The sequence below is a fragment of the Bombina bombina genome, chromosome 2, assembly GCF_027579735.1.
Source record: "Bombina bombina isolate aBomBom1 chromosome 2, aBomBom1.pri, whole genome shotgun sequence".
NCBI classification, from domain to species: Eukaryota; Metazoa; Chordata; class Amphibia; order Anura; family Bombinatoridae; genus Bombina; species Bombina bombina.
Window position 1 is genome coordinate 918,626,652 of NC_069500.1, and position 15,484 is coordinate 918,642,135.

Here is a 15,484-nt window from a genome sequence, read left to right on the forward strand (position 1 = left end):
TATATATATAGGTGTGGAAGCACATAGATATGTTAGGCTTACCAGATGAAGTGGCACCGTCCTGTGACCGGTGCTTGCGAGCAGGCCAGCACTCTATAGTGGCTAGTACACTGTTTCAAGATTCCAAGCTGCGGTTCCGTGGGGAGTTTAAAGTTCTCCTGTTTCTACTGACAAATCAGAAAAAATCCAACGCAAAGTGGTATAAATGACAGGGCTGAACCCAATCAGCACATAAGACAACTTCCAAGGGTAGTTCCATAAGACAACTTCCAAGGATGCCTTAATTGGCCACATTAAATACACTTTTTTACGGTTAAAAACAGAAGTTGTCATATTCTAAAAACACCAATCGAAATGTGAGCTATTCCCTATGCATTGGCTAGATTTTCTAGCAGTAAAAGATGTTATTTAACTGTGATCATATACATCTTATAACAGCGTTTCACACCAAATTCCATATACTATATGTGCAACAGCCTTATCTCGTAAATATGGAGAAATCATTTTAAAATGACATTTAGCGATTCAATGTTAAATGTAATTTTAAAGTTTCTCCTGTTGTCCTGGAAGGTTCTTTTTTTTATTGGCTATTGCGTCAGTGTTGGCCTGCTCGCAAGCACAGGTCACAGAACGGTGCCACTTCATCTGGTAAGCCTAACATATCTATTTGGTATGAAATACACTATGAGGCGCCCTCTTCTTTTTTTCATCATTTTCACAGATTGCCTAACACACTGGGTTCAATTGGAGCAGCCTCAATCCAATAAATTCACCATTGAAACCTATACAGATTATTACGCTAACATCTGATTTCCTTTTGTATTAACATCACCATTAGCGTATAAACAATTGACTTTACCCACTATTCAACAGGTGCGCCCCCATAGGACCCCCCCTATCGGGCTCTTATTATCCACTAATCTTTATCAGTTTTGGCATTCTGATAGATGTTATTATCTATAGTTAACTTTGTTTATTTGGTGAAAAAAGAGCAGTGGTTCCTGAGATGTGAAATTTTAAAACTGCATTATTTTGATATATTTCTAATATCAGTTAATAAGATAAATAAAGACCTGCTCAGTAGAAGGTTGTGGGAGTGTTAGTCCCAGATATTGGTTAGTAATTGATATAGAATTTGGAAATGACGGTGTTATCTTTGTAAAGGGCAATTTCTTTTTTATGGAAATGTAATTGACTGATTTGAAGGAAAGCATAGTAATTAGCTTGCATCATTTTATTTTACATTCATGCTATATTACAGGGAGTGCAGAATTATTAGGCAAATGAGTATTTTGACCACATCATCCTCTTTATGCATGTTGTCTTACTCCAAGCTGTATAGGCTCGAAAGCCTACTACCAATTAAGCATATTAGGTGATGTGCATCTCTGTAATGAGAAGGGGTGTGGTCTAATGACATCAACACCCTATATCAGGTGTGCATAATTATTAGGCAACTTCCATTCCTTTGGCAAAATGGGTCAAAAGAAGGACTTGACAGGCTCAGAAAAGTCAAAAATAGTGAGATATCTTGCAGAGGGATGCAGCACTCTTAAAATTGCAAAGCTTCTGAAGCGTGATCATCGAACAATCAAGCGTTTCATTCAAAATAGTCAACAGGGTCGCAAGAAGCGTGTGGAAAAACCAAGGCGCAAAATAACTGCCCATGAACTGAGAAAAGTCAAGCGTGCAGCTGCCAAGATGCCACTTGCCACCAGTTTGGCCATATTTCAGAGCTGCAACATCACTGGAGTGCCCAAAAGCACAAGGTGTGCAATACTCAGAGACATGGCCAAGGTAAGAAAGGCTGAAAGACGACCACCACTGAACAAGACACACAAGCTGAAACGTCAAGACTGGGCCAAGAAATATCTCAAGACTGATTTTTCTAAGGTTTTATGGACTGATGAAATGAGAGTGAGTCTTGATGGGCCAGATGGATGGGCCCGTGGCTGGATTGGTAAAGGGCAGAGAGCTCAAGTCCGACTCAGACGCCAGCAAGGTGGAGGTGGAGTACTGGTTTGGGCTGGTATCATCAAAGATGAGCTCGTGGGGCCTTTTCGGGTTGAGGATGGAGTCAAGCTCAACTCCCAGTCCTACTGCCAGTTTCTGGAAGACACCTTCTTCAAGCAGTGGTACAGGAAGAAGTCTGCATCCTTCAAGAAAAACATGATTTTCATGCAGGACAATGCTCCATCACACGCGTACAAGTACTCCACAGCGTGGCTGGCAAGAAAGGGTATAAAAGAAGAAAATCTAATGACATGGCCTCCTTGTTCACCTGATCTGAACCCCATTGAGAACCTGTGGTCCATAATCAAATGTGAGATTTACAAAGAGGGAAAACGGTACACCTCTCTGAACAGTGTCTGGGAGGCTGTGGTTGCTGCTGCATGCAATGTTGATGGTGAACAGATCAAAACACTGACAGAATCCATGGATGGCAGGCTTTTGAGTGTCCTTGCAAAGAAAGGTGGCTATATTGGTCACTGATTTGTTTTTGTTTTGTTTTTGAATGTCAGAAATGTATATTTGTGAATGTTGAGATGTTATATTGGTTTCACTGGTAAAAATAAATAATTGAAATGGGTATATATTTGTTTTTTGTTAAGTTGCCTAATAATTATGCACAGTAATAGTCACCTGCACACACAGATATCCCCCTAAAATAGCTATAACTAAAAACAAACTAAAAACTACTTCCAAAACTATTCAGCTTTGATATTAATGAGTTTTTTGGGTTCATTGAGAACATGGTTGTTGTTCAATATTAAAATTAATCCTCAAAAATACAACTTGCCTAATAATTCTGCACTCCCTGTAGTGTTCAAGTTAATGAATAAACCCATAGTTAAAGTATAGGTGACAAATCATAACCTTCAAACACATGTGCACAGGGATTCATTGATGTAATACTTAGTCATTTCCTTAAACGTAGGATGTAAACCACATTTGCCAGCTATAAACGAATCTAAAATTAACACGTTTAGTTATTAATTAAATTATTAATGAAACATAGGAAATGTATCTTTCTACCATGCTTTAAAGTATAATTTTTGGATGGAAAATAAGAAATTATTTCTGAATATTTAGTCTGGTCTGCACCCCAGGCTTTATCCTTCCTTAAAGGGACATTAAACACTAAATAAATGCTAGATAGAATGAAGCATTCAAAGAAAAGATTAGTCCGACAATAACACGTGGATGTATTTTTTAAAGTTTCATTAGCTGTTAAATATTGACAAAATAAGTGTAAAGTTTTATTGTCGCTAAAACAATGGGAGCTGCCATGTTGTAACTTTGGTTACCTTCTCTGCTGTGGCCATTTAAGGACAGTTATAAATATGTTACTAGAGTGTGCAGCCAATGGCTGTGTGGAATATAAGTGTTCGGCACTACCATTTCTAAAGCTCACAATTTCATAATGCAATTACAGGAACAGGGGACAAAATAAATAATGGAAGTATATTGCAGTTTTTATATTGAGTTTTTTTTATATATACAATTTATCACTTTATATTACCATCTCAAAGTGTTTTATGTCTCTTTATGAAAATCAAGACTGATACTAGTGACTTAGCCTTACATTAGTAAATCAATGAATTTAAGGTTACGTTGTGTCTATTCCTGTCTTAGAAAAAATCTGAAAATCAATGACATTGCTGAAGGCCACACAAAAGCTCTTGAAGAGCCAGTGTGGCCGTTGACCCATAGCTTAGACAGCCTGCATTAGAAGCAGCCATGTTTAACCCCTTAACGACCAGGGGGAGGGAGGTCATAATAGCGCAGTCTTGTCACTGGTAGCGAAACCCGCACTATTATGACCTAAAAAACCCTTAACTACCAGCGATGTATGGGGTACAAATGGAAATGGAAACTGATCAAAAATATACCAGATTTAAGTTACCCTAAAAGTATATGTACCTCTACATATATCTATCTATCTATCTATCTATCTATCTATATATATATATATATATATATATATATATATATATATATATAAAGGGGCCAATTTATCATAGTGCGAGCGGACATGATAAGGTTTAAAATCAACGCTTTATTTTCTCCAGCAACGCGTTTGTCGTCCACCAAACGGTCGTTTCTTCATGCAATAAAAAATGGATACAAAATGCCTTAATTGGCCACATTAAATACACTTTTTACGGTTAAAAACAGAAGTTGTAATATTCTAAAAACACCAATCGAAATGTGAGCTATTCTGTATGCATTGGCTAGATTTCCTTACATAAACAGCAGTAAAAGATGTTATTTAACTGTGATCATATACATCTTATAACAGCGTTTCTCTCCAAATTCCATATACTATATGTGCAACAGCCTTATCTCGTAAATATGGAGAAATCATTTTAAAATGACATTTAGCGATTCAATGTTAAATGTAATTTTAAAGTTTCTCCTGTTGTCCTGGAAGGTTCTTTTTTTTATTGGCTATTGCGTCAGTGTTGGCCTGCTCGCAAGCACAGGTCACAGGACGGTGCCACTTCATCTGGTAAGCCTAACATATCTATTTGGTATGAAATACACTATGAGGCGCCCTCTTCTTTTTTTCATCATTTTCACAGATTGCCTAACACACTGGGTTCAATTGGAGCAGCCTCGATCCAATAAATTCACCATTGAAACCTATACAGATTATTACGCTAACATCTGATTTCCTTTTGTATTAACATCACCATTAGCGTATAAACAATTGACTTTACCCACTATTCAACAGGTGCGCCCCCATAGGACCCCCCCCATCGGGCTCTTATTATCCACTAATCTTTATCAGTTTTGGCATTCTGGTAGATGTTATTATCTATAGTTAACTTTGTTTATTTGGTGAAAAAAGAGCAGTGGTTCCTGAGATGTGAAATTTTAAAACTGCATTATTTTGATATATTTCTAATATCAGTTAATAAGATAAATAAAGACCTGCTCAGTAGAAGGTTGTGGGAGTGTTAGTCCCAGATATTGGTTAGTAATTGAAATAGAATTTGGAAATGATGGTGTTATCTTTGTAAAGGGCAATTTCTTTTTTATGGAAATGTAATTGACTGATTTGAAGGAAAGCATAGTAATTAGCTTGCATCATTTTATTTTACATTCATGCTATATTAGTGTTCAAGTTAATGAATAAACCCATAGTTAAAGTATAGGTGACAAATCATAACCTTCAAACACATGTGCACAGAGATTCATTGATGTAATACTTAGTCATTTCCTCAAACGTAGGATGTAAACCACATTTGCCAGCTATAAACAAATCTAAAATTAATACGTTTAGTTATTAATTAAATTATTGATGGAACATAGGAAATGTATCTTTCTACCATGCTTTAAAGTATAATTTTTGGATGGAAAATAAGAAATTATTTCTGAATATTTAGTCTGGTCTGCACCCCATTCTTTATCCTTCCTTAAAGGGACATTAAACACTAAATAAATGCTAGATAGAATGAAGCATTCAAAGAAAAGATTAGTCCGACAATAACACGTGGATGTATTTTTTAAAGTTTCATTAGCTGTTAAATATTGACAAAATAAGTCTAAAGTTTTATTGTCGCTAAAACAATGGGAGCTGCCATGTTGTAACTTAGGTTACCTTCTCTGCTGTGGCCATTTAGGGACAGTTATAAATATATCACTAGAGTGTGCAGCCAATGGCTGTGTGGAATATAAGTGTTCGGCACTACCATTTCTAAAGCTCACAATTTCATAATGCAATTACAGGAAGAGGGGACAAAATAAATAATGGAAGTATATTGCAGTTTTTATATTGAGTTTTTTTTTATATATACAATTTATCACTTTATATTACCTTCTCAAAGTGTTTTATGTCTCTTTATGAAAATCAAGACTGATACTAGTGACTTAGCCTTACATTAGTAAATCAATGAATTTAAGGTTACGTTGTGTCTATTCCTGTCTTAGAAAAAATGTGAAAATCAATGACATTGCTGAAGGCCACACAAAAGCTCTTGAAGAGCCAGTGTGGCCGTTGACCCGTAGCTTAGACAGCCTGCATTAGAAGCAGCCATGTTTAACCCCTTAACGACCAGGGGGAGGGAGGTCATAATAGCGCAGTCTTGTCACTGGTAGCGAAACCCGCACTATTATGACCTAAAAAACCCTTAACTACCAGCGATGTATGGGGTACAAATGGAAATGGAAACTGATCAAAAATATACCAGATTTAAGTTACCCTAAAAGTATATGTACCTCTACATATATATATATATATATATAAAGGGGCCAATTTATCATAGTGTGAGCGGACATGATACGATGTAGAGTATCATGTCCGCCGCACATTGATAAATGCCGACAGCATACGTTGTCATGTTCTTGTGAAATGCTTGTGCAATGCTGCCCCCTGCAGGTTTGTGGCCAATCGGCCGGCTAGCAGGGGGTGTCAATCGAATACGATCGGGTTGATTTCTGTCCGCTGCCTCAGAGCATGCAGACTAGTTATGGAGCAGCGGTCTTTAGACCGCTGCGTCATAACTTATGTTTTCGGCGAGCCTGAAGGCTCAAGCTGAAACAAGGGCATCAAGCTCCATTCGGAGCTTGATAATTCGGCCCCAAACTCTCTTTTTAAATTTCTATTGATTGAGTCAGTAGCTATGTATTATCCACTATTGAGTACATCTTAATAGAATTTTCCTTTTTCGATTGTGGACTGAACTATATGCTTCATTCAAATTCAGATCATTCACCCCCCCCCCCCCCCACATCTCTTTGAGGTTTCCTGGGTTTTTGCTGGTTTCAGTGCTCCCTACTTTTCTGTGTTGACGTTTGGGGTACGTTATGGTTGGTAAGGAGTTAAATGAGTACTACCACCCAGTTAACATATTTTCACATACCTTCATTATATCAAAATATATTTGGTGAATATAAAAGTAGTATATGACATCTAATTGATTCAGTATTGATGACGTTTGTATACAGATTGATGAGATATGCAATTACAAAAAAATAATATCCTCTTGATGAATTTTATAATTTAATATTTTAAATGTCCAAAATCTTAAAGGGATAGGAAAGTAAAAATTAAATTTGCATGATTCAGACACAACATGTAATTTCAAGAAACTTTTAAAACTAACATTTTCAAATTGACTTTGTTTTTCTTTGTATCCTTTGTTGAAAAATAATTTACATATCCTTCACTATTGGGAGCTAGCATTTGATTTGTGGCTACACACATTTGTCTCTGTCATTGGCTCAAAAGAGGTTTTCAGCTAGCACAGTTCTATACAAGTAAAACCCCTTTAATAAAATGCTGTATTATATTAGGAAGTTTGTTTGCACTTTTATATCCCTTTAAAGGACATCAAAGTAAAAAAAAATAAAAAATTACTCAATTATCTATAATTATATAATGGGTGTTTTATAAAAGAAAAAAATGAATAATTTAAAATATTTGTTTCTGTTTTTGTAGGTTTAACTAAGACAAAACTAGTAGAGTATGAACTGATAACACCAATAACTACAGATGCAGATGGATATCATGTTTCTAACGTTTTATCCATTGGACACAAAAGAAGGTTCACAAGAGATATATCACAAAATCAACAGCCTCTGTATTTCAATGTCACCGCCTTTGGAAAAGAATTTCATCTGAAGCTGAGACCAAATACTCGACTAATAGCGCCAAACGCAGTAGTAGAGTGGCATGAAGAATTTACTGATGCCCAAAATGGAACCTATAATGGAAATGAGCAACTCACTGAAAATAATCAAGAGAAAACACTAATAAAGGAGCCTTTGTGGACTAATTGTGCATACGTGGGAGAAATAACGGACATCCCGGGAGCTTCTGTTGCCCTAAGCAATTGTGATGGTCTGGTAAGAAAATTTTATTTAATATTTCTTAGTGTTGCCAAAATTATTATAAATTAATGTGGACGCCATTTAAGCACTATGAAGAATAAATAATAGTTTCTGTTTTAGGAAAGTATATTAAAGGGATATGACACCCCAAAATTCTCTTTTGTGATTCAGACAGAGAATTCAATTTTACAATTTGCTTCTATTATCAAATTTGGGTCTTATAGGGGGAAGCTAAGCAGATCTGTGGCTTTAATGGGTCAGACTTGGGGCTAATGCCCCTATAAGCACAACTTAACATTAAACACTCATAGCTTATTTGAATGTTGCCAATTTTTCTCTGTTAATATTGTCGCATTTGTTTTACTTTTGATTAACTTATTTCTAATGCATAAATAAAAAAAGAAGACCTTAATACATAAGTAAAAAAAAAAGATTGTAATCAATGCATTACAAAGATTCTATATAAAATTAATTGTTTTTAAAAAGCATAAAAATATATATTTTTTAAAACATTTGAACCATTTATTTGCAGTCTGGGGACATACTTCTTAAAGGGACACTGAAACCAATTTTTTTCTTTTATGATTCAGATAGAGCATGACATTTTAAGCAACTTTCTAATTTACTGCTATTATCAATTTTTTTTTCATTCTCTTGCTATCTTTACTTTAAAAGCAGCAATGTAAATCTTAGCAGCCAGCCCATTTTAGGTTCAGCTCAGTGGATAGTGCTTGCTTATTGGAGGCTGACATCTACCCACCAATAAGCAAGCATAACCCAGGTTCTCAACCAAAAATGGGCCGGCTCTTTTTAAAATAAAGATAGCAAGAGAATGAATACAAATTGATAATAGGAGTAAATTAGAAAGTTGCTTAAAATTGCATGCTCTTTCTGAATCATGAAAGAAAAAAATTGGGCTTAGTGTCCCTTTAATAAAGCTTGTTGAATGTTGGGAGGGACACATCAAAAATGAAAAAATTACGGTAATAATGAAAGTGAATTGCAAGTTGTTTCACAATCCTCACAATTTGCACAGTTTGGACTACATTACACAATTGATAGTGCAGGCAATATATATTTTGCACAACCTGGCACAAAAGAATAATGTACAGCCTGTTTTTTTATGTGGATTGTAAAATATCGTAACCAAAACATCTTGATGGTACTGAAACTTTTTTTGCATGTGCTATACATTTAATGGATTTTGTAGGGCGCATTATTAGCGTGCTCATTTCTCTCGCATTAAAAATGGTGAGTTTAGTGTTGCGCTCAAGCACCATCCAAAATACTACTTAAAAATTTAGTTGTTTTTTTTTTTTTAAAAGACCAGAAATAAACCATAATTGAATAATAATAGTACAGGTATGCCTCACTTTACAGCGCTTCGCTAATATAGCGCTTTGTGGAGCTGAAGTTCAACCTCCAAGGATTTTGAAACAGTGCTGTAATCTTCGTGTGATTGCGAGAAAAATGACTGGCACAATTTTGTTATGCACAGTTCACTCCGTTTACAGCAATACAGTGCAAACTGTGTATCAGCGCTGTAGTCTGGCAAAGTTTACTACAGTAATTGTCACTTTTTTACAGGTACATTATTTATTGAATATTAAATTAATACTGTGCTGTGCGAGTGTTAAACTAAATGTAGCCCTATTGCACCCCTAATATATGTTAGTTTTAACATGCTTTCAAGTTTTTAAACACACTGGCAAGTGAAAAGAAAGCTAAAACCGCCTTGTTTCACTTTAAGGCGGTTTTCACTTTACAGAGGGGCTCCGGTCCCTAACCCGCTGTTTGAGCGGGGTATACCTGTATAGCACAGAAAACCATTTTCTGTGCACCATTGGCTTTAACACACCCTCAGCTTAGCGCTTGAGCAAAAACCCCCATGAATTTTATTTATGAAGTCTATTATGTGAGGTATTTAGAGCATCTGAGCTATCCAACTTTACACGAAGAACTCCACTTAGCATTTCACATAGAGAACTATAGGATTAGAGCTTGAGCCATGTCATGCTTGAGCAATTTTACTGAGACCCCCATACAAGTCTATTTTGTGATGGATTTAGTGCACCTGCCCTCTGAAATGTAGGTGTTAGTGCACCCTACCTAGACAGTCTCTCGAGCAATAAAAAAATAACTTTATGAGTTTAACAATAGAAGTGCTATTGATTGTAATTAAAGGGACAGTCTACACCAGAATTTTTATTGTTTTAAAAGATAGATAATCCCTTTATTACCCATTCCCCAGTTTTGCATAACCAACACAGTTATATTAATATACTTTTAACCTCTGTGATTATCTTGTATCTAAGCCTCTGCAAACTGGCCCTTTATTTCCGTTCTTTTGACAGACTTGCAATTTAGCCAATCAGTGCCTGCTCCCAGATAACTTCATGTGCACAAGCACAGTGTTATCTATATGAAACACGTGAACTAACACCCTCTAGTGGTGAAAAACTGTTAAAATGCATCCTGAAAAGAGGTGGCCTTCAAGGTCTAAGAAATTAGCATATGAACCTCCTAGGTTAAGCTTTCAACTAAGAATACCAAGAGAACAAAGCAAATTGGTGATAAAATTAAATTGGAAAATTGTTTAAAATTACATGCCCTATCTGAATAATGAAAGTTTATTTTGGCCTAGGCTATCCCTTTAAGTAATGTTAAAGGGACGTGAAATACAAACTTTTTCTTGTATGATTCAGATAGATAATTTTACTTCTATTATCTTATTTATTTAATTATTTTGGTATCCTTTGTTAAAGGATCCTTAATGCACTACTGGGAGCTAGATGAACACATAAGGTGAGCCAATGACAAGAGGCATATATGTGCAGCCACCAATCAGCAGCTTCTGAGCCTACCTATGTATACTTTTCTACAAAGGATACAAAATAATGAAGCAAATTAGATATTTGAAATAAATAGGAAAGTTGCTTAGAATGGTATACTATTTCTCAACCATGAAAGAAAAAAAAGTAGGCTATATGTTCCTTTAATACACAATATCCTTTATATGTTTGCTCTCCACTTGTAATCTAGGCTGAAATTAGGTCCTGCCTTTTAATAAATGCTGTGCTAACCAATATTACTGTAGCTTTAAACGTTTCTGAAATTCAGTTTGTTACATGTTTTTAGTAAATATTACTATTTCTTTTTTTTTTTTACACATATTTACCTTTTTTTTTCCTGAACTTTTATCAAGACTAAAACTTTAACCCTTAAAATAATATAATTTCAACTTTTCTAAGTCTGCTCAGTATATTTTCTATGCAAGACAAACGTAGGTCCTTTAAATTACAATCAGATACTGTCTGGGTTCTGTTTCAGCAGTGCCAGCTATCCTGGAAGACACTTTGGCCTCAACCTTTATGCCACACTCAACACTATTTCTGGACAACAGCAAGAGTAGGCAACTATTTACTGTGGTAACACAGTGGTCTACCAGAGTAAACATTATGAATTCCCAGATACACACTGCTTGCAACCCACATGTACTGCAAATACTAATTCAATCAGTGCTGCTGAAGAAATGTAACAACAGATATTTTGTGTTCATTTTGTCGTAGGAGAAACACCCTTCCCTATGGGCCACATCTAAAAAACATTGAAAGCTGACCTTTTTTTTTCAATAGCCTACTTAAAGAAATCTATATTCAAGAGTTAAACTGTATATTTCCCTATAATGTATAAAGGTAATGTATGTTTTGAAAAGTATCATATATGCCATTCTTATTCCTTCTGATTCACAATCTAAATGTAAATGTAGTTAGAAAAAGCTCAGGTATGGGTCACTAGAAGAAGCAAACTGAATGCAGATTTGTGCAGAGAAGCATAAATTCATTCATTCATTCATTCACCCATTCATTTATTCTTTCTTCAAGCAGATGACTTAAAGGGACATGAAACCCCAAATTTTCCTTTCATGATTCAGAAAGAGCATACACTATTTAACTAAATGTAAAGGTAGTTAGAAAAGCAAACTTAATGCAGCCCTGTGCAGAGAAGCATAAATTCATTCATTTGTCATACAGGGGGCTTAAAGGGACATAAAACCGAAAACCTTTCTTTCACAGTTCAGATAGTGTGTATAATTTTAAACAACTTTTAAATGTACTTCTGTTATCAAATTAGTTTCATTCTCTTGGCATCCTTTGTTGAAGGAGCAGTAATGTACTACTGGCAGCTAGCTGAACACATCTTGTGAGCCAATGACAATAGGCATATCAGTGCAGCCACCAACCAGCAGCTAGTTCCTTCCAAGGAACTAGAAAGTCAAGACGTAACATTCATGATAGAGAACACCATTAAAAATGTTTCAATCTACCTCTATTATATTTTTTTCAAGCAGGTTTGGGGATTTTGCACATTTTTTCTAATTTGTAAAATGGCTACATTTTTTCAGCCTTTAAATGTGCTTTGACTTTTTTTTTCTATTATCAAATGTACTTTGTTTTCTTGTTATACTTTGTTAGAGTGTATACCTTGTTGGGAGTATATGGCCATTGTGTTTGCAGTGTTGTACACACTTTAAACATTTAAATTTGCCACAAGTATTCATTATAATTATTTTTAAAAAGTTAAAGGGACAAAAAGTAAAAATTAAAGTGATAGTAAAGTCATGTAATTGATTTTACATAATAAAAAGCAGAACATTAATGTAGGGGATCTATCACAAGGCCACCTCTCCAAACGCATTATTTTTTATCAAAAACTTGCAATTTAAACCTGCATTTTAATCACCTCTCTTCCTCTCTGTAAAAACATTTTTTCACTAACTTGATAGGCAGCTGGTACAGATAATAGGAAATGTACAGCCCGCTCTATTTATATTAATATGAAGGCAAAAGCAAACACTGCACAGGCAATCCTTATGCTGGTACAATCAAGAGGGTTTATTGATCCACAAAGTTAGACATATTCAGACAAAAGAACACCTGGCATGTTTTGCCCAGGCGTACCTGCGCTTCCTCTGATGAAGCGCAGGTACGCCTGCGCAAAACATGTCAGGTGCTCTTTTGTCTGAATATGTCTAACTTTGTGGATCAATAAACCCTCTTGATTGTACCAGCATAAGGATTGCCTGTGCAGTGTTTGCTTTTGCCTTCATTTGGATTCATTTGGCGGTTGCTGAGAGCCGCTTTCACGCTGCCTGTGTGACAACTTCCTAACAGCTCAATTCTTGGAGGACTGTCCATCTCTCTACTCACCTTCGATATTGCCGAATTCACTGCTTGTGTTCTACCGTATTCCCGTGGCCGGTCACGCACTCGATTCCTGGTCTGACTTGGAGGACGCACCCCCGAGACGCAGGAGTATTGACGTCACCGTGACGAATCGGCAGCCAGTGTAGAAGACGGCGGGGCCATACCTGACGACTCCATACTGGCTTGGGACTCTATTCTTTGGATTTCTTTGGCAAATGGTGAGTGAGAGACTGCTCTACCTGGATAGAGAATACTAATATATGCTACAACGAGCACTTGTTTCTTGGGGATTGCCAAACATTGACACATTTGTTTACTATTACTGATCCATGAACTGGCCAATACGGTGTTTGGACTATACAAATAAAATTCAGTTCTGGATTACCAAGTATCATCCTAAATACATCCGTCTATATTGAGACCTAATAGAGCTATTTGGTTACTGACCTACTTGCTTGGATTTATTTGGGACTTACTCTATATAAAATTGTTTATTTTGGCTATAATCAAAACCTACACAGCTCTTTCTATTACGGTTCACAGCATTGGACTTATCCTTATTCACTAAGAACTGTTATTTGATTTGGGACTAAACTTGAGCATTCATATAAGTGTCAACCCCTTTTTTTGGTTGCTTATTTATATTAATAGGTGTTGGCTCTGACGCTGCTGCTACCTTATGATATCCGATGCTCGAAGGCATCAGCACCTACATTAATAGCCTGCTTTTTATTCTATGTAAATTACTTTTCGCATTGTTCTTAACTTAAATGAACATGCAATTTTAAACAACTTTTCAATTTACTTGTATGATCAAATTTGCTTGGTTCTCTTGGTATTCAGATTTGAAGACTATACCTAGATAGACTCAGGGGCAGCATAGCACTACTGGGATCTAGTTGCTGATTGGTGGCTGCACATATATGCCTCTTGTCATAGGCTCACAAAACGTATTCTTCCATTAGTGCATTGCTGCCTTTTATCCTACTCTTCAACAAAGGATACCAAGAGACCAAAGCAAATCAAATTGATATTAGAAGTAAACTGCAAAATTGTTTAAACATGCATGCTCTATCTGAATCATTAAAGTTTAATTTTGAATTTACTGTCTCTTTAATGTTGGTACTTTTAGGTCCTTTTAAGCAGATATAAGTTTCTTGTAAGATTACATATTTGTGGGGAATATTACTGGACCAAAATATCGTGCATACGCATGAGAAGCCCAAGTAAACTGCCTAGTCTTGCTAAATATGTACATGTTTAGCTGAGTGTGTCTTCCAAGCAAAGAGTAAAAAATTGGTTAGAGAACCTATCATGAGTTTAAATGAGAGTAATAACTCTGGCTCAAAAGAATTTTCACTCCCCAGCTTCTGAATACATTTTCTGGATTCAGTTATCAGTAATCAAAAATGTGAATCTGGAATCTGGAAAGTGTTTGTGACTAAGCTTGATTATATGCAACTGTATTTTACTTTGTTAAAATTACATTGTGCTCATACTTTAACCGTTTTTCCTCTGTAATATTTTTCCATTGATTCATTTTACCTGCTGAAGTGTATTGAATTGCTTATGAGTAGCTATATTATTTTTTTCGTTTGAAATAGCTGATGTTGCCTCTTGAAACCACCATCAATACTGAGAATTCCAATAATGCAGTGTTAACTATAAAACAATATGTCAACAGGAGGCAGCATCAGAAATCAGATTACTAGTATGAGTAGTGGGGGCATCCTTAAAGGGCCACTAAACCCAAAATGTTTCTTTCATGATTCAGATAGAGAATACAAATGTAAACAACTTTCCAATTTATTTCTATTGTTAATTTTGCTTCATTTTTTAGATATCCTTAGTTGAAGAAAAAGCAATGCAAGTTGTTTAAAATTGCATGCTCTTTCTATATCATGAAAGAAAAAAATTGCATTTCATGTCCCTTTAAGGATGGATTTAATGGGAAAAAAATAAATAAATAACAAATTCGCCTGTTTATGGGCACGCGATAAATAACCAGCCATTACCTCTGGTTGCTTTTTTAAATGTCCCCCAATTGCCCCCAAAATTAAGTTTGTAGTGACTTTACTAAAATAAAAAATATATATTTTTTTTAAACTGCGCTAGGCAGTGTTTTGGGTAAAAAAGTTGGCGGGTGTGGGGTATTAGGAAAAAAACTGTACTGAAAAGTGCCTTTACATTGTGGTCTATGGGGACTGTGTGTTCCTAGTAAATATATATGTTATGCTTATATACATATATATTTATGTGTTAATATGTATGTGACAGCGATATTTTGCACTCAACTTGTAATCTAGCCCTAAATTAAAGGGAAAGTAAATTTTAATGAATTATTGATCCTCTGCCCGCTTCTCATACTGTACTTCGCATATCGATGACAAAATTCCTCCAATTATTGCGGTGCTAAGTACAGAAGAGCTGCGGGCGGA

The 15,484-nt window shown here is 35.6% G+C and overlaps 1 protein-coding gene across 1 annotated transcript in view; it reads left to right on the forward strand.

Annotated features, from left to right (window-relative positions):
• The window catches only part of ADAMTS3 (ADAM metallopeptidase with thrombospondin type 1 motif 3), a 357,608-nt gene that overhangs the window by 29,422 nt on the left and 312,702 nt on the right, over positions 1–15,484 (forward strand). The window contains exon 3 of the mRNA XM_053703328.1: positions 7,448–7,854. Coding sequence (XP_053559303.1) covers positions 7,448–7,854 — 407 coding nt within the window. The remainder of the gene's footprint in view (positions 1–7,447; positions 7,855–15,484) is intronic.